The 26991-nt window shown below is 36.0% G+C and overlaps 1 protein-coding gene across 1 annotated transcript in view; it reads right to left on the bottom strand.

The window, feature by feature from the left end:
• GPR125 (G protein-coupled receptor 125) overlaps window positions 1–26437 on the bottom strand; it is a 42038-nt gene extending 15601 nt beyond the window's left edge. The window contains exons 1-12 of the mRNA XM_010076573.1: window positions 26248–26437; window positions 25242–25383; window positions 24823–24894; window positions 20347–20418; window positions 18963–19034; window positions 17993–18064; window positions 16237–16397; window positions 15177–15390; window positions 14080–14244; window positions 6288–6489; window positions 2977–3126; window positions 90–251 (exon numbers count right to left, since the gene is read on the bottom strand). Coding sequence (XP_010074875.1) covers window positions 90–251; window positions 2977–3126; window positions 6288–6489; window positions 14080–14244; window positions 15177–15390; window positions 16237–16397; window positions 17993–18064; window positions 18963–19034; window positions 20347–20418; window positions 24823–24894; window positions 25242–25383; window positions 26248–26437 — 1674 coding nt within the window. The remainder of the gene's footprint in view (window positions 1–89; window positions 252–2976; window positions 3127–6287; window positions 6490–14079; window positions 14245–15176; window positions 15391–16236; window positions 16398–17992; window positions 18065–18962; window positions 19035–20346; window positions 20419–24822; window positions 24895–25241; window positions 25384–26247) is intronic.
• Between the last annotated feature and the right edge of the window lie 554 nt (window positions 26438–26991).

Raw genomic sequence — 26991 nt, 5'->3', positions numbered from 1 at the left:
ATAATGCCAACATCTATTAAAGAAGATAAAAAGGTATTGAAACTCAATAGCCAGCAAAATGCCTTCAAAATAAATAAATTTATACTTACAGTAGAATAAACTTGAGCTCCATTTGCAAGGCGATACATAGCAATTTTCTGTAGACACTGTACAATTCTAGTACAAGCCTTGGCTTCCCTTTGTGCCATCCACAGAACACGTTCATCAGCTAACATTATGTTACTTGCTATGTCCACCATCACGTCACCAAGCTGACAGGGAAGGGAAATAAGACTATTTGATATCTTTGAAAGCATTTATCAAGTAGGATCATTATCAGAAAATAGAAAGAGACTTGTGTCAGCACAAAAAGCAAAAGGAAATTGGCTGTTCCTATTTCAAACACCGCTTGTCATGTTGAGATACTTAAATACTTTGACTCAGACCTTTACCTCCATTCAAGAAAAATGCTATGCCAGTGTAATTTTTCGCTTTACATTATACTTAGAAAACAAAAACATGAGAAATACAGGTATTTCCTTAAAATCAAATAGTTTATAATACTCCACGTTCTACTGTACTAATGACTTAAAAGGACTATTTATAATCAACTTTAAAGTTAAAATATATAAAAATAAAATAAACTATAAATCAACAATAATACAGTTTGCATGCATGGTGGAAGATAACAGGAAAGGAGTAATACAAGCAAAAATTAGCATGCGACCCTTCTCCTTCTCTTCCTTTTGTAATGTCTGCTTTGTCTTTGATTGCTTCCTTGCTTGCCTTCAATTTTGCATGAACTCTTTCAGGTCACAGGTTATAAATGAGAGAAACAGCAAATACCCATAGGTACCAGAGCTGCTTTCAAACCACCAATTACACTGCTGGAAGTTTGTGCTCACACTCCCTACCCTGTCCTCTGTATGACAGACAAATACAAACTATAAAGGGAACTCATTTATTTAGGCCAGAACTCTGCCAAAATTAATGAGCACCTACACTGACCTACACTGGGTTTTCACAGCATTTAAGAAAGAGTCACAAATATTAGACCAAAAGTGAAGGTGCATGTATTCTGTAGCTGAATTGACTGAAATGCAATTCATAGTGCCTAAATTTAGGAACTGGAATTTCCTCCATAAAGAGAGAGAGGGTGGGGTGAGGAAGACATCTCCTTTACCATCCAGGCTTCCCAATTTCTTCCTAGAACGTTACTAATAAGGTGAGAACACAGTAGTTTGTTCTTATTTTTTAAAATTTTTAAAAAGGTAAGCACAAGAACATAAAAATATTTACTGTTTTAAGAAGTGTCTCTTTTAGGGACAGAAGCTACAACCAGTAAACATTCTCAAGAGCCAACACAGAGCCTCAAGCAGCATTTGAGGGCTGTAGCCCTCATGAATAAACTCCCAAGAACAAATCAAAGTTAAATTAATTGAAGATGCTTATTATGACTTACTACTATTTGAAAAATGGTAACATGTTTTACACATCAATAAATATTATCAGTATTAGGATCCTGAAGTCATATGACTCAAAGCTCTTTCAGGTTTCATACTTTTTAAAAATATTACACATTATTCTTTCTCCTGCTTATCAAGGTACACACGAGTTGTTTTTTTTTCCAACTGCATTCTAACTCAAGGCAATCTGATAAGATTGCTGAACGTTTCTCTTCAGTTTGTTTCTTCTGACATGAAAAAGCTACTATATGAAGCTTTTTATAATTTACAGTTATCTTTCAAAATAGCCACTGTAACACAACCTAAAGAACTGATAATAAGATGGTGTAAGTGAACAGTGTCAAGAAAAGGTTTGTAGAGTAATAACCTAACAAGAAATAAATAAGCCTCATTAATACCTACTAAAAATTATTAAATGAAACTGCACTCATGTTCCTTGAAAATACCAGCAAATCAAAGGCTGACTTCAAATCAAACCAATTAAGATAAAAAAATACATCATCTAGGACTGAAACTACCTATGAATTTAACTTAATTTTTTTTTCATATAATTCATTACCTTCAAACATGGCAAAATAATGCCAGGTTGTGTCACTCTACAGACAATAAAAGCTGAGAAAAGAGTATCCTTCTAATGTAACAAACAATGTAGCAACCTAAAACATGTTTCTATTTTCAACTGGGTACAAACCAAGCCATTTAAACTGCTTGTAAAATTCCAAAATACACACAAAATATTTAAGCTATGATTGTAAAAAGGAGATTTGGCCTGAAAATTCTCCAAGGAGTTCTGCAAAGAATTTAGAACCAGCATTTATGGTTTGCTGAGGGTGGACAGGGAAAATTTGGCTTTTTTTTTTTTTTGCACAAGTTTAAAATTGAGTCATTGTGGTCTCCAACTTCCCAACATGCACTGTACAGTGAGATCAATATAACCTCTGTTCAGCAGTGAAACAGAGAGTTCCTACCCACTGGTGGGACTATTCAACCACTTGCATTTTTCTCCCCAACAATGAGCGTTCTCTAAGATTTTATTTTAGTATCTTATTTTATATCCTGCAAGATATAGGAATACTGAAAACCTTAGAGATACAGCTCAATACTGAATAAAGACAGCCTACCATGGTGGGAGGGGAGGAGAGAAGTCTTGTTTTATTCATTATTGAGAGGATCTCTGAGGCTTTCATTATTTTTATTTTTAGATAAGAACACACCAATGAAAACCTGTGTGACCCACTCCATATTAAATAAAAACAGACTTACTGTACCTATCTCCCTGCTCCAGTGCTGACCAGAGGTGTTACTCACATTACAGGTCCAGTGAATGCTGGATCATCTCAGCGCGAATGCAAAGTCTGTGACCATGGGTCAGCAACTTCAGGGACCTACTAAACAAACAAAAACATGGAGTAGAATCTGATAATCCACTAACTCAGTGCCTGCATCTAACGTTGAGAAGGTTTCACTGCTCAGAATACTTAAGGGCAAACACTTTGATTATCTTTTAAGTGATGGCAAATTATCGAGTTACCTCTTTATATTTTTCAGCAAATCTTCCAAATTTCTCTATCATTTCGGCCACAAAAATAACATCCATCTTATCAGAAAAATTTGCTGCTTCAACAGTGTAAGCCAAGAGCTGTCTTGCTGTTGCCACCGCATTAGTAAGGTTGAGCGGCATCTACATGGAGAATAAACATATGCATTTTGAAGAAGAGAACATTGAGTATAAGATAGAGGCAACACTTCAGCAATTAACAAATAAGCATTTTCCCAAAGAAGACAGCAATTCCCACAGGGATCACAGTGTTTTAAGTAGCCAGGGACTACCACCTTACCTGTTAGCAAAAACACTGCCTGCAAGCCAGAGAACCAGCATTTGTACCTGCAGCCAGAAACTGGGTTTTGTCTTGTTGTCCTAGAAGGGAGAGGGGTGTTGCACCAAGAAAAGGACCAGAAAAACCCAGTACTGTCAAATGCTTATTTCCCTATTCACCAGAGCCTAGGCATGACAATACAAAGCTCCTGAAGTATGGCTTTTTATAGCAAGAGAAGCCAAAAGAAATTCAAACACACCAATGCTATAGCATCCACTCTTGATTCTGTAATTACAGAAAGCATTGGGAATGGGACATGCACACACACACACACACAAAAGAAACCCAAACACCAGGACAGACCCTCTCTACGACAAAGCTCATGATCTCATTCCTGAAACAAGCACCATGCTGGAAAATTCTTCTCTAAATAGTACCCAACATCATTATGCCTCAGCTAGCAGGGACCAAAAATGGGAAGTTTCACATAATACAGTGGAAAGCTGTGCAAATGTTATCAGCTCATGTTCAGACGCTGTTTATCCATGATAATCCCAACAACGGATGTTCCAACTCTCCATATTTTGGTGTACAGATATCTACTCTGCACTACTGAGTTTGCAACGTGCCACATAAGCACAACTATGTATTTGTCACTGCAGGTCTTAGCACCTGTACATAGACTTGAATGCAATTAATGCAAGATTATGTTTTTTCAAAACACTAAAAGTAACGCATTTAAAGTGTAAATAAAGTTCAAAGTCCTAACACACACTGAACAAAGTCAACTTTCAAATTCAGATATTCCGTATAATTTCTTTGAACTTTTTCTTTAAACATTTTTTTCACCCAAAATGATACCTGTACAATACACAAACAAGAACAGTGAAACATAAATGTTTTTGTATAAATGTTACAAAGGCTTCACTCCATTTTAAACTTAAACCTCTACTTGATTTAAATAGCTTGGCAGAGTTCTAATGTTCAAAACAGCTCTTACTACCTCTATGTTCAAAGGCTCTAAAGATGGTTGTAATATTATTACGTTTAATATTAGCCTCAAAGAGACAATAAATTGCTGTGCAGAATACTGATAAAAATTCCAGACCTAGCACACAAAAGAAGAGGAAGGCAAAAAAAGAGGTACTAAAATCGACTCCTAAAACCAGAACATGCCACTTCTCCCTTTAAAAAAAAAATTGAAACCTCTGTTTCAGTGTAGCATACCTGTGTGCATGTATTTTTAAGCAGATAATAGGAAGTTATCTACTTCACACATGGAAATTACTGTTCTGTTTCTACTTTTCTGAAGATACCAATCTGACCCTTACATTTTAAACTTCCTAACACAAAGTTGGCAACATTCTTCCATGTCATGATAAATGTTGCCTAACCAAAAGAAGTCGTAACAGGCTGAAGCAATCCAGGCTCTTGAGGAGTTGCAACTCTAAAGCTGGGCCACCTTTCATAGGCAGGAGCAGCTCTGAGCAATTACAGGCCTTGCAGGAAAATGTGAATTCCCAGGTGAGGAATAAGCAAGGCAGTGGCATAAAAGCCCTCAATAGGTTAACATTCAACCTCACTTGTCCCACAAAGAGACAACAAAGGGATCCCCTGCATCATCTCCCACCTGCTAACCAGTTATTAAGCACCACCACCCTCCATTTCAGCCCTCAAACATGTTTCTTGTGACCAAGTGACCTTTAGTCCTTGGAATGTAAAGTAGTAGAGCACAAACAGTTATGTCAACTCCTAAGTTTATCTTGGATCAGAACTGGTAGTCCTTTCTCTTCCTCTTTCTCTCCCTCCCACCCTTTCCATCTTTCTTACACCAGTGCTCACTGGTCCTCAGGGAACCAGATCAGGAAGATAAAAAGCTATGTCTGCATTAGTAAGTAACTGAATGTAGAGGTAGCAAGTCAGCAACCAGTCACCTACACAATATGCAGTTCAATGCTTTTTCCTCAAACTAGGTTTAGCCCAAGCTACTGGACATGAAGCCTTCGCTATATGTATAAATTAGATACATCCAAAGGGCAAATATCAGTTTAGATCCTGACTGTCCCCGTTAGGGGCTGTGGTGCTTCCGACACATAATGTGAAGAATGCAGGCTCACACACTGAAACACTCTGAACACACACAGTAATCCTTCCCTGAGGTCAGACAAGCACCATGGCCCATGTTCAACATGAGCGGTGCTACCAACATCACCAACTCAAGTCGTATAGCTGTATTATTAAAAAAACCAAAAACCACACCAAAAAAACATTCTTATATGTCCATAGTTTCACCTGTTGCATTGAGGCTAGCGACCTGACAAGTACGCACTGGAACGTACCAAGCTTAAACCAGAGGTTCAAAGCTTATGAAGTATTTTACAACACAGCACATATACATACAGGGTTGGGTACAACATTGCAGGGCAGTGTTTGTGAAAGTATGCATTAACTAGAGATAAGCCTCAAAAGGAATTTGGAGATGAAAAATTTTATTTCATAGCTACATTTAAAATCTAGAATACTCTCTTGTATCATGATGAGTATTACAAGATTAGAGAAGCCTAGTTAATACTAATGACTTTCACTAGTTAACTCTCATCAGCCAGACCAAGTTTGTTAGTGGTTTACACCAACAGAGGCAGAGCAGAGTTTGACTACTCTCTATTATTGTAATGAAAATAGCTGTTCTCCATCACAACTTTGGCCTGCCTTGTTTCTTTATAGCATGTGGGCAGGATGGGCATCCAGATGTCAGAAACAATCATGACAAATACCATTCTCTTATACTTTACACAAGTACATCAAATAAAATTTTCCTTGCACTTTCAATCTAGGGGCACTCAAAATAGATACTAAACCAAACCCTTAACATAAACCTACAAGTTCTAGTGTTGTAGTCAGACACATATGTTCATCGTAATTCATCTAGACCACCAGTATTACCAGCTTGAAAAAAACCGAAGAAACAGACTTTCAAGTTTTGATTTTCATTAACGCATTTGATTTTACAGATAAACAAAATTACCTGATTGAACATATAAAGAACTCGAGTTACATCATTTGCATACTGGCACCTGGAGTAGTCCTCTTCTGCCCAGTACCCTCCCCTGTCACATCTGCGCCAGGCTCTTCTCTCATCTTGTGAGCTGCCAGGATATATCCCACTGCCAGCGGAATAACGTGTACACAGCAGGTATGCTGTGATGCCTGCCAATGTTCTAGGCCACCTAGGGAGTCAAAAGCAAAAAAAAAAAAAAAAAAAAAAAAAAAAAGACAAATTTACATGACAAGTAAATAAAAGGATTAAACATTACAACGTGAAATAAACAGACACTCAAAACTAAGCATCTCTAAACTATTTAAAGGGCCACCTTGGCTCGCCTTCAGTATTTTCAAGCTGTTCATAGCTGTGTAGTATTAACTAAATGAATTCTAATGCTAGCGTGCTTTTTTGAATTCTTTCATGAGGTGCAGGTGGCGAGAAAAAGGTGCTTATAAAATCACTGAAAATAGTTCTCAATTTTTTTATAAAAAACCTTGCCTACTTCATGAAAAATTCCATATTAACACTATTTAAAAAGTTAAATACACAGTAGAAAGCTCTGCAAGCTTTCTACTTGTCCTGTTCACATGCATCAATGTAACGTTTAAATGACTGCATTCGTATCAATATTAAACTGCAAATATGAACAGATGACTACATTTACAGTAATTAAGAAACAGTAGCAGTAGTACAACCACTTTGACTGATTTTGCAACGAAACATAATACGAAATAGAAATTAATGGGAAAAGAGCGTGTTCATAATGTTAAGAAAGTAGAAAAGAATTCACACAATCACAGAATGTTAGGGATTGGAAGGGACCTTGAAAGATCATCTAGTCCAATCCCCCTGCCAGAGCAGGAACACCTAGATCAGATCACACAGGAACGCATCCAGGCGGGCTTTGAATGTCTCCAGAGAAGGAGACTCCACAACCTCTCTGGGCAGCCTGTTCCAGTGCTCTGTCACCCTCATCGTGAAGAAGTTTTTCCTCATATTCAAGTGGAACTTCCTATGTTCCAGCTTGAACCCATTGCCCCTTGTCCTATCACTGGATGTCACAGAGAAGAGCCTGGCTCCACCCTCCTGACACTCACCCTTCACGTATTTATAAACATTAATTAGGTCACCCCTCAGTCTCCTCTTTTCCAAACTAAAGAGACCCAGCTCCCTCAGCCTTTCCTCATAAGGGAGATGCTCCATTCCCTTCATCATCTTCGTGGCTCTGCGCTGGACTCTCTCCAGCAGTTCTCTGTCCCTCTTGAACGGAGGGGCCCAGAACTGGACACAATATTCCAGATGCGGTCTCACCAGGGCAGAGTAGAGGGGGAGGAGAACCTCTCTCGACCTGCTGACCACCCCCCTTCTGATACACCCCAGGATGCCATTGGCCTTCTTGGCCACGAGGGCACAGTGCTGGCTCATGGTCATCCTGCTGTCCACCAGGACCTCCAGGTCCCTCTCCCCTACACTACTCTCCAACTCCTTTCACTCAAGGTATGTGGAACTAAGCACGTTTTAAGAAAATTTCTAACATCGTCTCAACTTTCTCCTCTGTAATTTTACTACATATTTTATATGTATAAACTTACACACTGATAAAAATGAAATAAAGAATAAATAAATATAGAGAATTACATTGCCATACACTTTTAGTGCGTTGATTATTCATGAGATCAGAACTGATTTAAAGAAAACATAAGAAAAGAAGGAAACCACGCCTGAATTAAGCTGCAATAGTGAGAAGAAAGAAGGACAGGAACAAGAAATGGCAGCCCGTCTGCCTGCCCCTGCTTCCAGTCCTCTTCCCTGTTGAGATATGCAGAAGTAGTATATTATCATTCCGAACACCAACACTTATTAAAAGCAGAAAGCATACATACCTAAACTACAGAATGCTAAGTATCTCAAATGCAACAACTCAACATATAACACCCAACTAAAACTGAGAATAAAAGAGAACTTCATCTTCTTATCTCACGCTTTCTGTACCGTAATTAAGCAAAGCTCCTTGAACAATTTTAGAGCTAAAATACTTTTGCTCAGTTGTAAGTATTTCAACGGCCTTGCACAAAGCAATCGTCTCCAAAAACTAAAATGGTCAAACAAAAAATTCTGTTAGATTACACTGTGATTATGATTCTATGATATCTGGACTGCATTTCAGTAAACGGCCATTTAGTCACTACTATCAACTAAATTAAGAGATGCTCTGAACATATCTATGTTAAAAAAAATAAATCTGTGTTTGTAGGAGGATGGAGTGAACAGCTTGAGGAATATACCATTTCAGGAAATTCAAATTAAAGTACTATTGCCAAAGCAGAGAAACTGAACAAGTCAGTTCCATCTTCCTTCCTTATTCATCAGGTAAATAACTTATCTTACTCAAGATGTTGGGATTTATCACAGTTCTTTCTCAAAGAAGAGAGTAACTCCAGGGATGGACCAAGGGAAGGCTACACTTTTCAATTCTATTAAATGATGCAAGAGATTAACCTTTGGGGTATACTGAAAGTCTTCTCTATCTCAAATTCCTCTTTATTCCTATACAGCTCCAACAAAACAATTTCAGCCTGTTCAATAATGGAAGAAGGACTCTTACTTCACGCCATTTTGGCAAAGATTACCTAGGTTTGGGCAACTAGCAACTCAAAGATAGATGCTGGTGGCATCTTTAAAACACACAGGCACAACCATAAAATAATTCAAAGTCTGTAAGGAATTTAATGGAAATAAACTAGACAATAATCACAACAAACCACAACAGCAAACAGGTTTAAATTTTACTACCTTTTCTAACAGCTATAATATTACAAATCAGTTCTCCATATTGTAGTGACATCATTTAGTTAACAAACTTATTATTATGACCATCACCATAGTATCCGAGTACTAGAAGAAACAGAGGATTATTTGGATATTGTAGCAGATTCATCCAGCCTAAAAAACACGCATCCACTTATACTCAGAGCTTCAGCAGCCACGTCAAGACATTAACAGAAGTGTCACCATTCAACTTTTATCAGAAAGGAAAACTTACACCAGAACTGGTTGCAATGGAGGTGGTCAAAAGAAAAAAGAAAAAAAAAAAAAAGAAAAAAATAATTAGCACCGTTTTAAATGCCAGGAATTATATACAGGTATTTTAGAGAATGTAAATTAATTCAAAGAATAGGTACAGAGTCTGCAATGGTAATGTAAATTATTTACCACCTCTTCTCCCATATAGACGAAAGGACAGCAAAAAGGACAAAAATCTCCTCTAGAAAAATCACAAGTGTCTTTGCAAATTGCTGCAATCCTGGTAGTGACTTTAGTGCAACACTACATGCACCCTACCAAGCTAACAAAAACACCACTTTGGATCACATCTGGCCAACTGATCATGGACAGAGCAAGCTATGGATCAGCTGGGAAGGGAGGAAGGGATAAGGAGATACAATACCTGTAAATTTATCTAAGACTCTGAAATTTGTATGGACAAATTAAAATAATTTCTGATCAACACAGACTGGGAAAAAACAAGTACAAAGATGAGCTACTTCTATGCTCTCACTTCTTATGGATACATAATGAGCCTTCAGAGAATGAAGCCAAAAAGAAAACAGGCAGATGAGGACAACTAATAAATCAGCTGGCACAGTTGTTAGAAGACATGCAGGCCCACAAATACCTTGCAAAATACACCCAAACCTCCATTTCCAGAGTGCAGAGTCAGGCTTCCAGACACACTGACACTGGAGTGTCAAAACATCATTTCCAAAACAATTTTATCAACACTGAAATTTTTGTATTAGGTTTCCGCATCAAAGATGCCACTTTGGAAGGAATATCTGTCTCTGCCTTTAAAGACGGTTTTCTACAAGTTTTACTTTTCCAAAGCATTTTAAGTTAAAGGGTGGTCGGCTCAGTTTTGACTAAATGTGTCGCCTTACAGACTGAGGGCCACACGGCCTTAGGATAATTTAAATTCTGCAGTCCTGACAGATGTCATATGACACAACCTTGAAGAGAAATATCTTCAACGAAAAATGGCATGTGCTGTTCCTTTCCTCACTATTCACACCTAGAACTAGCAGAAGAGAAACCAGAGTGAAACACCAGGACTCAAATGAAAAAACACGGTTTTCAGGAGAGCTTTAATTACTATATTTTAAACAAGTATAATTTCTAAGCTATATAAATCTTCTGGAACTTCTGTAGCCATCAAATGGAAAAAAGTGACGGTTTCAGTGTTTTACTCTACTTCAAAGGCTATTTAGATTATCACAAGATTATCTGCTCACTCTCTCTCTCCTTCTCTCCACTTCCCCTATTGTTTTATCTACTTCTTTCCCTTTTGTCACTGTCTCTCTATTCCTACTGCATTTACTTTTCATTCGTCTCCCTACACAGCATTTTATCATCTTATACCTTCTCAAAACAATGCTAGCAATGCCAGGCAGTCATATAGTCTGTGCTACCTTTATAACAAATTTATGTATCCACAGAAAGTTTACTAATAAAACTAATGTATTATTAACCTAATGATTTAGAAAGCTTTCCACTAAACTGGACATAAAAGGTGGGCAATTTTAAACTCCCAGCTTTCTACCATAATTTCACATGCACAAAACCAACACAAACGCACAGTGTCACTAACAGAAGTGCTTTGTGGGGAATAGCGTCCCTTATGCTCTTTCCTCTCCCATTCACAATACCCCTTGTGCAGGCAGAAGTTTCTTTACAGCCCTGTGGCAAACGAGATAGAGGAAATGATTCCAGCTGTAACTACACTTCCCTTATTGCCTATTTTTGCTAAGTGAATGTTAACCTGGACCATTCTCAGCCTCCCAATACCTGTATGAGATAAGCTGATGAGATACTCCTCACCTTCCATGTGCCAAAGAGGACATCCCTCCAGCAGGGCTCAAAAGGTGACAAATTACATGAAATTCTCATCATACAAACAAAGGCTACATAAGTTTGCCTGCATTCTTAATTTCTTGTCAGCCTAAATTTGAGTATCTTTCACAGTTTACCCAACTGCTAGCATAAGTGCAAATTTGGACTGTATTAACACTCTTATTTCATCACTGTTTATAATTAGGTGCTCAAAATTTATCACATATACATGAGAGTAGACAGCTGTGAGGGAAAAGATGGTTCATTTACATTTAAGTACTGTAATTTCATTACAGGAAAAAAAAAGACAGACCACGAGATTATAGAAGAATCCTTCTCTTCATGCATATAAATTGTTTTGAAAGCATTAATATCTTTAAACCAACAATAACTTTCAGTTACAATGAGTAGTTATACTTTCATTAGCTTATAGGCAGCCTAATATTTTTTCTTATTATATCTTAGTAATTCTCTAAATTCAGCATGACACTTGCAGTTTTAAGATTAATTACATTTAGTGAGTAACAGTCTTCAAAGGTATAATTCTAATTTTTAAGAAAAAATTCTACCAACTACTGGCATAAAATTATTCTAAACACAGAGTTGAAGGATTTACTGAAGCAGAAGCATTAAGTTACATTTTAACATGCAAATTATATTTTCAATTTAATCATGGATTGTAACAGGGATGCCCCATCCCTGGAGGCATTCAAGACCAGGCTGGATGGGGCCCTGGGCAGCCTGCTCTAGTGGTTGGCAACCCTGCCCACAGCAGGAGGGTTGAAACTAGATGATCTCTAAGGTCCTTTTCAACCCAGGCCATTCTATGATCCTATTAACATATTCAGGGATATTATCTGAGTAAGACTTAAAAGAATATCTAAATTAAAAAAAAATATTCCATGATGAAGACAGTTTTTGCCTAATCTTTATAAATTCATGCTAAACTACTATTACTGAGCTGAAGACACTGAAAGCAAACATCCTTCTCTGCTACACTTTACTATCCCGTCTCTGAAGGGATAAAAATCTAGATGCTAGTTTTGAAACAGCTTCCAAGCTAAAATGACTAACCAGTTCCAACTAAAAAACTATAAAATCAAATTCACCTAGAATCATTTACAGCCATCTGCTCTGAACCATCTTCTCACTAGTCAAAGCCTTATTTCCATATGGTCTCAAAGGTGAAAAATTACTCTTTATTATTACTCTACCAAAACTACAAATGGAAGTCTGTTATAGTAAACCCAGACACAGTGAACTTTTTGATAAGCTGAACATTTCCTGAAATCTTATTTCTTTCTACTGAATTCCAGAGGGGGTAAATCCTATTACACTGAACAGTCACTGAACAGCACAGGTTAATTTAATGGAAAACACTTTGAAATAAGCCTTTACCATCTGTTTTCACCTCTAATGGCAAATCAAAGAAGAACGATTCACACTAGTACCATTAAAAAAAAAGCATAAGTGATTTAAATAGATGTGTTCCTTGATGAATACAGTATGTATCTGTTTGACTTTCTTCACCTTTTATCTTAAGCAGGAAGTTCTCATCTTCTAATGTAATTCTCATCTCTGCAGTTTAAACCACCAAAGTGTAAAAAAGACAATATGCACAAAGTTTCTTGTACAAATAATTCCTTACAATGTGAAAGTGAAGCTCTTCAGTAGTTCCAAATTGCCTCTGTGCAGCAAGTGATCTTAACACTACTTCCCTTACTAATAGCTCCTCATACTCAGACACCAGCTACCCTTATCTCAAATTGTCCAACTGATGAACATAAACAAGATGAACTCAGAACAAATGCTCTCAGCCAGGACTTTACCTGAAATTTTGCTACAACTGGAGAAGACCTTCTGCACTTGAAAGGTTGTCTTCTTTCCCCCCAGAAACTATGTCCCAGCAACATGCTTTAAATTACTTTTCATTTCTTAAAATAAAAGATCTATGGTCTTAGGTTAGCTGTATAGAAAGACTACTTTAAAGAACTCTAAGGGAAAGGAAGAAATGTTTATAAATGTAAACAAAAGACCAAGCAGAAGATCAACACAGCCAAGCAGCATAAGAAAAGTGAAAAATGAGTGGGTAAAAGCACGTATTACAACATTAAGAAACCCTACAAACTGTATTGAAAACATACACTATTAAATATTCTAATTCTCAGTAGGAGCTACTGCAGGGAGGTACAACACAGAGTAGTTATAAAGGGAATTACCTTACATATAGAGAATCTATACAGAAGCTATCTGTTACAGCTAGCACCTCCAGGAGTAACGTGTTGTTAGAGTGACCAGCAGCAGAAAGATCAGAAAAGGGAAAACAGGTGAAATAAGAACAAAAGATAAAATACTCTGCAATACCCAACACAATGGAATGTCACACCTACAACTACAGCCCCAACAATCATTAAAAGGAAGCATTCATACTCATATTATTTACTTTAATACTTGCAGGGAAAACAAAACAAAACCAAACCTGTATTACATGTTTCTTATATAGTCATTTTGTCATATGGGAGCAGGAAGCTTTTAAAACCAGAATGATAACCTGGTGGAAACCCCCGTCAATGCGTGCTCCAACTCTAACTTACAGATTATCTGAAAAGTTTTACTCTATTCCAATAATTTCATTTATATTTTTCAAATATCATCACTTACTTTTCATCTCTTCCAAAGATGAGAGTTAACAGGCTGAAAGTTTAACATTTCATGGTATGGTTGTGTGCTCTTCTTCCAACACACATTAATTTAGAACAGTTAAAAATCTATTACACACCATTTACAAACGAATATCCACATAGGTACCTTTAAACCATAATACCTTAACTAAAAACAAAATTACATGGACTTTTATTCTGTCTGACAAAGAGTGGAGGTTACCAACCTGAAATCCCCTTTATTGTTCACAACCCTCTCTGGAGGGCAGTACTGTGCAGAGCTTTCTAACACCACAATGTCTACTGTCCTTGTGTTATTCCCACGTCTGGTTTGTACATGGCAACCCCAGTTTCCTGTGGAGCCAGCCTGAATGTTTGAGATCGTCAGTGCACTGGGAAGACAAAAAACCAAATAAACTCCAACAGGCTTGCAATAAAATTTATATAGGCTTTTACCAAAAGATGAATAAAGTACAGAAAGACAACGGAAGAAACAACCAACTACATACAACTGTGAGCTATCTATGGATCAATGTACTGTATCAACAGAGAAATATTTACCATTCCTCTAGCTCTCAATTTTGCCAATGTAGGAAAGAAAAAGAACAGGCATGGGAAAAAGTTCCTTGTCTTCAGAAAGAAAAGAATCCCAAATTCCTCAAGTATGTTATCACTGCTTTTCAACACGAAATTTTTATAGTTGTTCCAGAAATGCAAAACTAAAATAACTTCCCAAATGCATAATTTGTCATAAAGTTCGAAGCCCTTATTTACTAATACAATTACAGGATTTATAGCCCGTCTGTAGATGCTGAATGAGTCAAAAAAATCTGCTACAGGCAGAATAAGTTATATTTATAGATCTCTGCTGGAGATCTTCAATATTAGCAACTATGGTGTGCTCAAAAGGAAGAGGAAAGAATCCATGAGTGGCTCACTTAAATGCCTTGTTTTCATAATTTTAATGTTCCAAGAGAACAAACGTATCCTACCACAAACATATGTTACATGAACTAGATTGGGTAATCCTTGGAGATAATTAAAACCCAACTGCAACAGTCCTGGGCAACCTGCTCTAGTTAACCCTGTTTTAAGCAGCTCAATTTGACTAATCAAATCTCCATATCTCCCTCTTTGATGTGACTGTTAGCAACAGTCACCAAATCCAGGTAATTTAAGAGATGTGTGAAGTTACAGACTACTTCCCTACTTGGGATGTTTCTGTCTACGTATACTCAGCAAGGAGGATATGAAGGGGCCTTAGCGGTTATGGAAACAGTTACTAAATCAGAGCAGAAAATACATTTTCTCTTGGTGGATTCACCTTGCAATCAGTGAGCAGTTATGAATCATGTTTTTTTCAACAAAAATACCCTGGGACTCATCAGTTTCCACTATCTTTCCATCCTGATACCACAAGACTTGCATGTCTTGATCAATATACGAAGCCATACATTGGAAGGGTAGACTATCTCCTTCGAAGACAACCTGACGATGAGATGGGGTCATGTAGAAAGATGGTAATTCAAGTGGCGGTTCTAGAATTCAAGAAATAAAAGCAAAATTAATAGCAGTAATCTGTTACATATGTAATTTTCAAAAGAGGAGAAAATACACTGAGTATCAATTATTGATATAACCTCCTTGTAAGCTGTATCTTGCAGGATTTATACAAACATTACATTTGATGTATTGGATAATGAAAAATACAAATTCTCATGTTCTTTTTCAAAATGTGTATTCCTTTCACGTAACACATTTTTAAAATCTTTTGCTAGCCCACATTCAAGAGTGAAAAATACAAGCTTGAATGAAAAATATATTTATGCATCTTATTTCTTCACACTTTCTATTAATTTTTCAAAATCACAAATACGTATGTTTTATTATTTTGATACATGGAATAACTATAATACAACAACAAAGTTATGCAAGTTGGTCATGGTTTCATCACAACAAGAAAGCTAATCAACAACAGAATTACCATGTAGGAAAATAAATAATAAAATGAAGACCTTTTAACTTCAGAAATTTGGGCTTGGAGTAATCTGTACATCTGAAGTTGGATAGCTTTGGAAAAAAATTATCAGTTTGATTCCTCTTGTGAAGTTCAGTTAGAAATACCTGAAAAAGGAGTCTATCACCAGAGAGTGCTACTCATTCTTAGTTTCTACAGACCAACATCCACAATGACCAACTTATTTATTACTTATTTCCAAAAGCAAACAACACTGAATCACAGCTAAAGATCAGCATTTGAAAAACAATCAAATAAGTGCCGAATTTCAGGCAAACAATACAAAGCAAAAAAGCCTGTTCACTAATACCAACAGAATACGGAATGCACTAGAAAATAAGCACTATCAGTTGCCAGGAGTGCTCACCACAGGTCAGAAGTTCCTGCTTAACACCAGTCACCATCTGCGACTGAAGTGATTTGGGATAGGCACATTTAGTTTCACGTACAGTTATATTTCTTTCTTTTAACCACTGGTGCATCCACAGTAAGTTGCAATCACAAAGAAGATAATCAGTCTGAAATTCTCTGCAACACAAAATAGGGGTTCACAGTGACAAAATGCAACACACAAAGGGCTGAAAGCTTGACATCAAGAGCTGTGCAATGCCTCTCATTGTCACAGACACACAGACAACAAGCAGTCAAACCCCAGAATACAGCAGAGTTGCCTACCACTGTGTATTGGAAGACAACCCCAATCCTCTGCAAGCTGTGTTACGAGAACAGAAGACATGCTTCCCAAGAAAAGGAATTCTCTCCATAAATATTAGGAACATCTAATACCTGTACATGAAAAAACTTCTAGTAATTTATGTCATGGAGGGATTTTATGTTATTTAAGCAAGCAATAACAAAGAACTGCTTCAGTATGCACCATCATAACTTACGAACACGCTTCATTGCTTCACTTTAGCAATCAAATGCTCTAACAGTAAAATCAACAGGAATATAAAAATAGTCGCTCACCTATTTCTCTTTTCAGAAACACTGTTCACACAATTTTAATGATAGTCTTATTCTGCTTTATATAAAAATCTTATAAGGCTTTTCACTGATTCATAGTCTTCTCTGTACAATTTAATACCTGCTACTAAAAAGACATACCAAATCCCCCCAGAGGAGTCTGTTGCAGTGAGCTAATTTAAAAGAGAACATAAATATTTTATCTGTTTAGAAACAGTTAAAAAATGTATCAAAACATATCACTGTGTCTACACTGATTTTTACCTCTATTGGAAACATAATTTATTTTTCTTTTTGAAAATGTCTAAAGAATAACACAACTTCACAGGCAGAACACTTCAAACGCTAAATCAACATTCCTGTGAAACTCTATTTAGTCTTTGTTCACAGGAATTCCTCCAGACACACATTTTTTAATAGCAACAGTTATATCCAGGTTCTCTTGTCAGACCTGTGATGTTCTTGGACAGCAACCTTTATGTACACAATTATAATACCAGGAATAACCACTTCAGAACAATTAAAAGAAGGTGGAAGAGGGAAAGAAACATTTGCCTTTATAAACAATAAATTAACTCTGCGTCAAAGCCAGCAGTCAGAGCTTTTGAGAAAGTCCCAGCACAGTGAAACAACTGTAATGACTACCAGGGAAAAATGCAAGCACTGATAATTTTTTCCATTTACTTTCTTCCTTACACAAGATTACAACCCCCATGAAATTAAAGCAGAGAAAAGTAACATGAGGTTGAGATGTACTGACTGTTATGTGTGACAAAACTATACTGTTCTTCAGTGACCAAGATCTTCCTTAAAAGTATTTGCTCCTTTTGTTAAAAAAGGTGTAAAACGCTATTTGTTTAATATAAAGTAATAAATGATGCATACAGAATAAAACTTTCAGAAGCCCAGATGCTGGTATAACTTTGTTCTCTCAAAACTTCATTAACAAATAGCAGGCATCTTTTGAAGGAAGTTATATAAACACCTAAATATCTGTACACAGATTTCCCATGTCCTTATCCAGATAACGAAATCACTGTTATGAGGTTTAAAAGTAAAAACCACAAAAGTGTAGTACAAGCAAGTGTATATAAAATGTTTTTTTATAAGAACACAAATAATCATGCAAATTAAGATTAGATGTAATAAGTACTTACAGAGACTTTAGAGAACCAAGATGATCAAATGTTCCCTGCGTAAGTGTGGAAAACAGATTTCCAGAAAGATTCCTAAGAAACAAAAGTATGATGAATTCATGGTCAAGCAACTGACATTTGAAATAAAAAAAAAAAAAAAACCAAAACCCTCTTCAAGACAACATTATTTTAAAACCTACAATGTACTACTGTGACACTGTCATAGTTCACAAGACTGTAAGAATAACAATCAAATCTGATAGCCTAGCAAAAAAATCCCAAAATAAACTGTTCCCCAATACTTCCTTTTTAGCTGAAGAATTTTAATATTGGAAAGAAGGACTGAAACCAAATACTTTATTTTTATTTAAAGCAACAACTAGCACGTGTTGAGCATACATTTCAAGAAGTTAATTTTAAACTTTGTTGTTCACAATGAATTGATGTGTTGCTATTAACATAAGAAGCATGTTTGATCTAGCAGAATATTTTTTTTAAAATGTTATACATCCCACTTTGTCTGTGTCAGTGAAAGCATTGCGTAAGAAGCTAACAAGCAGGGCAAATAAACATTCCACAATCTCACATGTTCCTTTCTTAAAGCAAATGAAGAACTAAAAATGCGCAAGAAAGCCAGCAAAACACAACACTGATGCCATGGTAGAAGGCACTGACATGAAAAGATTCTATAACCCTGAAATATTTTTCTAGTGAAAATATTTTGGACAGTCTGCAACTTCCCTCCACCCCTATGCCTTCTAAGAAAATGGAAAATGGTTGCAAAGCAGATAGAGCACTGAATAATACAGTTTTGGTTGCCCCCACCACTTTTTTCTCCTTTTTAAGCTTGCTACTGAGGAACAAACCACAATCACAGCCACACTGCATGTCTTTCAAGCGCACACTTAAAACAAACTGCTCTCATTGAAACAAAGAATGTTAATTTACATAAGACTAAAACTTAAGAAGTTATATACAAAATTATACTTACAATCTAATGAGATTTACAAGTCCTCTAAATATATCTGCATTCAAGCAGCCTATTCTGTTATTAGTTAAGTCCCTATAAACAGGAAAAAGCAAAAATCAGAATAAACTGTTTTATTTCCAAATGACATACAGTCTGCAAACAGAAGTATTTCAACTAAAAAGCATGAGTAACAGATTGCACCATATACACATTTAGTCTTCTCTGGCAAAACCCAACAGGTACTGCTATATGGGTGCACACACATGCACAAAGTCCTTATTCCATTTCTAAAGTAATAACGGTTTGCCCATATACGGTTAAATGAGCCTAGTGTTACCAGTAAATCCCCTTAGACTAGGCTAGGCTTATATCACTCACTACAAAGTAAATTTTCATGTTTGTAAAGTATACTCTTCACATGTCCTACATCACTTAATTTTTCAGCATGCCAGAGATCTATACTAGTGCATTTATTGTACACAAATAGGGCCACTTCTACATTCGTACTTACATAAATATTTAAATACTATTCATTTTACAATGTAGGCCTTAAATCAAACTGCCAAAACTTCTTAAAGGAATGAAAATTCAGCTTGCAAGTAGTAATGGTCCAGAATTGTTCTTTATTTTTAAGGTTTTCAAAAGTGCAACTACAAAGAAAATTTCCTTTTAAGTGAGCCAGATAATCTCATCTGTGACAAATGAAGATACATACTACAAAAATTCAGATGGAAAGTTGTATGCTAACTGAAGGCAGAGAAGGTGACAAAACCACTAAGATTTAAAAGCTGACCCAGGTATTCTGAAAACCTGAAGTGCATTTAAAAAAAATAAAAAGGAAAAAAGTCCATCACGCTTAGGTCTTGTTTTTCAAGTTTCATCTGGGACAGAAATTTTACAGCCAAGGTATACATCCCAAAAAAGTGTTGATGGGAATGTTGGCACAACCTTCAATAAGGCAACATTAACAGTGCTGTAGCTTCAGTGTAGTATTAAAAGCGAGGGACTCTGTGTTCCACTATGACCCTTGGGGGAAAAAAAAAAAAAAAAATCATAAGTTTAACATTTAACAAGACTCTGAATGAAGGGTCACCCAGCGATGTTTCAAGTCATCAAAATACAAAAAGGGAGGAAAAACACAAGAGACTGTCAGTAAGAACAAGTGAGACTGCCAAGCCACAAGCAGCGGATGTTCTTGAGTCATAAGACTGAAAGCAGACTTTGTTTTATACATACTTGTGTATGTGTGTGTCCATAAATTTAGACAGCATATACATATTCAACTTTTAACATATAATAGCTTTGCTGTCTAAATTTACAGAACTTAAGACTTAATCTACTCTCAGGGGTTTTTATTTGTTTGTTTGTTTTGTTTAAAAACTGACTAGCTAGATATACTACTTACAGTCTTTTCAGATATGAAAGCCCCAGAAAAGCTCCTGGATCTATGGTACTAATAAGGTTGTTCTTAAGGTCCCTGTGGAGAAAAATTAAGGCATTACATTTATTGCAAGCTACCCTTTAAAACAGATAATACATGCATGAAGATACACTTAATGTTGCTTAAACTTATTTGAAAACTACCCAAAAAACCCATACACCACTTTTCTACTTTCTCAAACATAGATAGTATCTTTCAATGACTCGAAATCTATGTTTTAACTAGAACCAGGAATATGAACACTATATGTTCTGTTCTTTAAATATTCCGTGTTCTGTTCCTCTGTTCTGTCCTTTAAATATTCTATCAGTTCCTATCACATGAAAGGGTACGGAGTCAAAGATACTTTGCCACAGTGTCTGAACAGATTACAGCTGCTCAGGGTGTAACATTTGCTTACTACACAGAACACTACTGCACAGTGTTGTCTTCTTCAGCCTACCCAATTTTAAATACTGTAGTAGTACCCAACATCAACCGAAAAAAGCAAAACAAGATCCTAAAAATACACCAAAGACACGATGTTGAAAGTTTCCATCCTTATTGACACAAAAGTAAAGCCCTGGCTGAGAATCCCAAATAAAGCTGGTGAAAAGACTCAGTGTACAGATTTTTAAACCTTGTTTCCATAAAAGAAGGCTGCAAGGACAAATGTAAAGTAACTGTGTCATTACACTGCTTTATTAATTGTGCAAGTGATATAGGAGTTTTAATGCCTAAGTCAAGATATTTTGCAGATACAGCGTAATTTGAAAGGTCACAGAAAGCATCTGCCAGCATCTACACTTTTGAACAAACTTTGTCACTGCATGAATGCTAAAATTATTTCTACCTCCTTATTAGTCCAAGATTTTTATTATACTGTTATCTGAAACTTTGCAGGCGCTTATTACTACAAGCAAAATTTCTCATTCCTTCATAATATGTGAACGTTCTGCATTTAAAAAGAAAATTAGTAATTTCAATTAATAAAAATGTTTTCGTAAGCAAGGGTACAAAAAACATCTAAATCTATCACCACATGAACGATTCTGCCTGAAAGAGAATGGTACAAGAGGATTACATCTTCCATAGCACAGATATGCATGAACAAAAATATACATTCATCCCAAGATTTCACAATAGCATTTCTTGCAGACAAATCATGGTACAACAATGTCATGGCACATGGATCACACTTCAATGCTGTACCTAATAAACATCTGAAATACTTTAAATATTTTAAATTTACCTTGCAGTACAGTAAATTAATTTTAAATAAAACTACGACGTATACACACTTTTCTTATCTCAACTTTATTTTCTTGCCCTGTACAGTGGCAGCGACTGCCAACTACTTCCAAAGCAGTGTCAGGAGCCTGAAGAACTGTAATGTTTTTAAGTCTCTTTCAGTAGGCTGAATATCTTACCGAATTCCATGCCTGTCTTTTTTTTTCCCTCTCTCACGGACAATGAAAAATACTACTTTACAAAGTAATCTTCCTTATCCTTGTAAAAATCAACAGGCAGCATTAGCTAGCTTCCGGATGGAAGACAGTAGTCTGCTTGTAAGTTGCCAGATCTTGAATAATGCTATAGTCAAGTATCTACTACATGAAAAATTATCTGTCACTAACTAGTTGTGAAAGAAGTTGCTTCAACATTTAAACTGCAGAAAAGTCATAGCAAAACATAGCATTAACAAGTCAGTAGAGACTGAAACATTTAAACCTCTTTTTGTACAGACACATTGATTGCCACGTATGGCAGTAAAAATCTTTGACCTGGTTACTGTGATTCAGCTATTATTTGCATGATTTTTTTCTAATAACAGTAGATGTAGACACAGCACAGTCACTTTCTACTATAATTAACAAACATTTCACCCTCCAGTAAAACAAAGCTCTTATTTTGGTAATCTTATCACCGTGCTTACAAAATAATGCATTACCAAATTCTACATTTTCATAAATTAACATACACGCACGAAGTTATTAACAGATTTGAAATTCCTACTTGGGTCCAGCATTTTAATGCACTTCCCCATAGTTTTGGGGCATACAAGGAACAAATAAAACAATCTCCCCCTTTCAATAGTAATACTGAAGAACTGTCATATGGGAATGAGGTCAAGATATAAAGTGTTTGAGCAAAATGATAACCTAAAAGGAAACAATTTGCCAGCTGCAGATACCATATGCCCAAGTTTATCTGAAGAACTAAAAAAATAACAGAAACCATTTAAAAATCAGTAAACTTTCATTAAGATGTTCTAAGAAGTAAAGAGGAAAAAACAAGTTTAGTGTGTTAACAGGTAAATTATGAAGTTGTGAATGTGTATTTCAGAATTCAAAATATGGATTAAAATGTAGTTAAAAACAATTATTATGCAAGTACATGTTCTGACATATTAGTTTGATTTATTTGTTTTTAAAGGCTTTCATTAAATATATGTATACATCTAAACCCTATCCAAAAATCATTAAGGAGAAATGGGAGAAATATTTGCTATGAAGTATAACATCACAAGGAGTGAACAAAAAAGCACTAAATGCATACAGAAACTGTCCCCTAGTAGGCAGCAACGTTAAGTGAAAATGCTACTGTCTGAACTATTTAAATGCTAAATGAATTTATTTATTTTTTCTCCATTTCATCTATTAACTTAAAAGTGGAGGAAAAGAGTATATCTACAAAGAAATAAAACACTTAAGGAAACAAGGAGGAGTACGAGTAATAAGAAAAAAAATAAGCAAGAAGCTGTCAAAAAGTGCAATTTTAAAGGCATGCAAGTTAACACAGTGAACATTAAGACATATAATTTGAAACTTCTCAACATGTTAATCTTTAAAATAGTTACCACGGCTTTCATTCTTTTTTCCTTTTACTATCGACTATTAATTTAAGTTTGAAAAATTATTTTAATACAAGAGTAGCTTCTGTGCAAGGTCACAAGAACATTTAAAACAGAAAATTTTACTTTTACTGGGGTTAGTTTCTTTTTAAAATAAATCTTGCACACACACACAAAAAAAAAGACAGTAATTAATGACTACTGTATCATGCTAGTTATACCTTCCTTTATGATGCAGACACCTGGCCATTAATTATCATTTGTTGATGTATTAACTCCTAACACCAGTACACACAAAGTATGTTATCTCATTCAGAAGAGACCACCATGCCTTCTCAAATACTGCTATCCCAGATCACTCTAAATGCTCAAAACATGCCTTCCTTAATGCTTTCTTTTCCTTTTCATAAAGGATACTAAAATAACCTACAAAATTCTTACAAATGACAGGAGTTAAGTGGAAGAAAGATGGGTTCTTAGGATTTTAAAGAAAATTAAGATTTTGATTCATAGCGCAAATGTAAATTATCATCTCAAACCAATTAGTTTCAAGTATTTCCTGTTGGAAAATTGTAATGAGTTACAACAAATAACAACTGTCAGCAGATGCCTTTATTACCTAAGCAAGGACGCCGAAATAATGTGCAAAGATCTAGAATGCCATCACTGCTGATAACCTTGCTTCTTTGGCACAATGGCTTATTTCTACAATAAAGATCATCTGCCAGTGCAGAAGACAAATCTTTCTTCTGGCATGTGGGGGATGGAATGATGGAACTGTTTGAATCTATGTAGGCCAGGTGACCAGCATTGCAGCCTTCAAGTTTTAGAGGAAGAATAAAATATTTTTAATCCCCTGAAGCCAAAAGTCATCTGGAACTCTTCCTAGATGTTGCCAGATTATTATGAAACTGGCTACTTTCCCAGTCAAATGGCCTAGAAAAATCCTTATCTCTAAAGTTTCTGCTTGCTCTCAAGTAGTTCAACCTGCCAGTCCTGACCTTCTACCACCTGGAAAAAAGCTGACTGTAACAGAAGCTACAAAGGTTCTTACTACATAGGCGACATATCATCTGAAAGGGAAAATGAAAACAGGAAGGAAAAGGTGTTCAAGACTTTACTCTCATCAGACTCACTCCTATTTTCCCCCTCTCCATACATTCAGTATATAATAAAGCTGTAAATTAAGCAGCAAAACTGTTAAAATAAATATCAACAATAAATATACAATGAATCTAGCCTCTTTTAGAGGTTCTAATGCATCCACTTCCCTCCAAATACACAATTGTTTGATAAAGGGTTTGACAATTTGTAAGAAAAGAAATAATTTTTCATATTATGAGACCAACAAAAACAAAACAAATCCAGTCATCACATCATTCCAATGAACTTCCCACTCAAACTGCCCTTATCCCTTTATGCTGTTACATAACATTCATATTCATGAAGACAAAGCTTAACTATGTTAAGCCTTCAATCACAAAGAAAATACATCAAAATAAAGTAAGAATATCTCTCTTAAACAGGATATCTTGTTCTCAGAATTACTGAAGCATAAACAGTGCCTCAATTTTTAAAGTGAATATAGCTTTTTAAGAAGTGCTTACAATCTTTCAAGAAGGTGTAATCCAGAGAAGGAACCATTCTTCAGCTCTGTTATTTTATTGTTACTCAGAATCCTGTAAACAAAACCAGACAAGAAAAATAATTATAAGTTGGGTAAAAAAATTAATTGCTGCTGCTTACACTTCTGGTGTAAACGTTTTTGCTTAACAGCCTTTATATCCAACTACAATGCCTATCTTATCGTCTGAGGTGCATATAACTGCACTGCTTAAATATTATGAAGGAGAAGAAGAGGACTTTCTATGTTATGCGCCCTAAGTACCATGCAAGCTCATGTAATTAACATATGAAAGAAAGTATGCTCATATAGGATTATAATAACAAAACACCAGAACTGGCATAATAGAAAATGAAGTATAAAACAACCCATGTACACATTCAACATTCTGTTCTTCCATACCCATTTTGGTTTTCAAAACCACACAGCATATCACCTGTTTCCTCTGCTGCCACTCTCAGCCACTCATGCATGCTCACTTCTCCCATGTTGTGCCACCTTTCCCAGCCATCCTTCACACGTTCATCCTTCTCCTCAATGCAATCTTTTTAAGACAGCTGCAAATAAGCCCAGCAAGCACTCCTTTACTTCTATCTGTCCTTTCTTCTCTTAAAGGATCACACAACCACAAATTCCCTCTTCCACACAAACAATTGGATCAGGCCCACCTAGCTAAGTACCCTACTCTCCCATCACAGCCATCTGCAGATGCAAATTACCCTCAAGTTAGGAAATCCCTGGTATAGGTGGATGCCTCCTTGCCTAGAAGGACCTTTCTATTCAGATGCACATTTTTCTGTCACAGCAATGCCTATTTTCCTTTTGAACCATGTAAAATTTTGGCACCCACAACACTCCTTACAAAAGATTCCACAGCACAAACTCCATTCTATAAAGAACACCTCATCTCATTTGTTTTGAACACAGCTCCTGCTAGCTCCATTTGATGGTCCCCACTTCTTACACTGAAACAAGCAGTAATCAATCCCTACCTACCCTCTCTCTCTTTACCACATGTAATTAGTTAGAAATCTAAATGGTCTCTTGCCAGATAGATGATTTATATTTTACTTAATTATGCTTCACACAAAAGTAATTTTGTGCTGCCTTAATACTTTCTGAGCTCTTTCCAGCTTTGTTACACTCAAAAAATTTGGAGATAAAACCACCAAAACTGAAACAGTATTCAACACACTGACAAGTCACTAAACTACATAGTGGGATACTGATGTTCTGTGTTGTTTCCTACTGTTTTCCTGGCAATTCCTAACATCTGATCTGCCTTTACCACTTGTACTAAGAATTGAAGACTCCATTGAGAGAGCTAACTATTTACTTCCACATCCACTTCTTACCCTGCAGCAAGTTATCTGCTTATACAGTGATTTTCCATTTTAAGCTAACATACTATTTTCATCAAATGCCTTTGGCAAGGGACTGAGAGATGCCTTTCGGAAATGAATGTGCCTCATTATATCAACTGGATCATCCTTGTAAATATTTTGCTGATCCTGAAGAACCCCAAAGGTTTGTGGGGAAGAGCTTCCCATTAGAGGAGATATGAATTTTTCAGAGTACATCTCTCTCTCTTTATCCATATATCCAATATATTTATGGTAAATTCTACTGATTTGTTCAACACAAACATCAGACTTGGAACCATGCAGTTCCCCTAAACTCCTGATGCACTTACAAAAATCATCATTTGCCATCCCTCCAGTCCTCAAAAATCAAGTTCATTCTAAAAAAAACTTCAGACGTTCACCATTTGACTTTTTAATCTCTAAATTCTTTTAAAAACTCTTCAGTACACACCATTTTGTCCTGGAAATTTATTCACTCTGTCAGTTTCTTCCACAACTTCTGCTACAGTCACTTCAATTTCAGATAGGTCTTCTATCAAATGCACCCTGCAGATCCAATGTGTCCTTAAACTTCTTCACTAATACCAGTTACATCTTCAGGCCGGATAACTACTTCTGCACTTAACATCTGCCACTAGGAGACCTCTTTACAGTCTACTACATCTTTCAGATATCCTTTAAAATAGCCATAAACCAAACACATATACACCCCTTTCCTCTTATGCATAAAATTTATTACCTAATGACAAGGATTAGTACTTCAAAACACATTATGAATAAGATAAAAT

Source organism: Pterocles gutturalis, unplaced genomic scaffold (genome assembly GCF_000699245.1).
Source record: "Pterocles gutturalis isolate BGI_N339 unplaced genomic scaffold, ASM69924v1 scaffold39883, whole genome shotgun sequence".
NCBI lineage: Eukaryota > Metazoa > Chordata > Aves > Pterocliformes > Pteroclidae > Pterocles > Pterocles gutturalis.
Note: the sequence above shows the minus strand (reverse complement) of the source record. Positions and strands in the feature narration are given on the sequence as shown.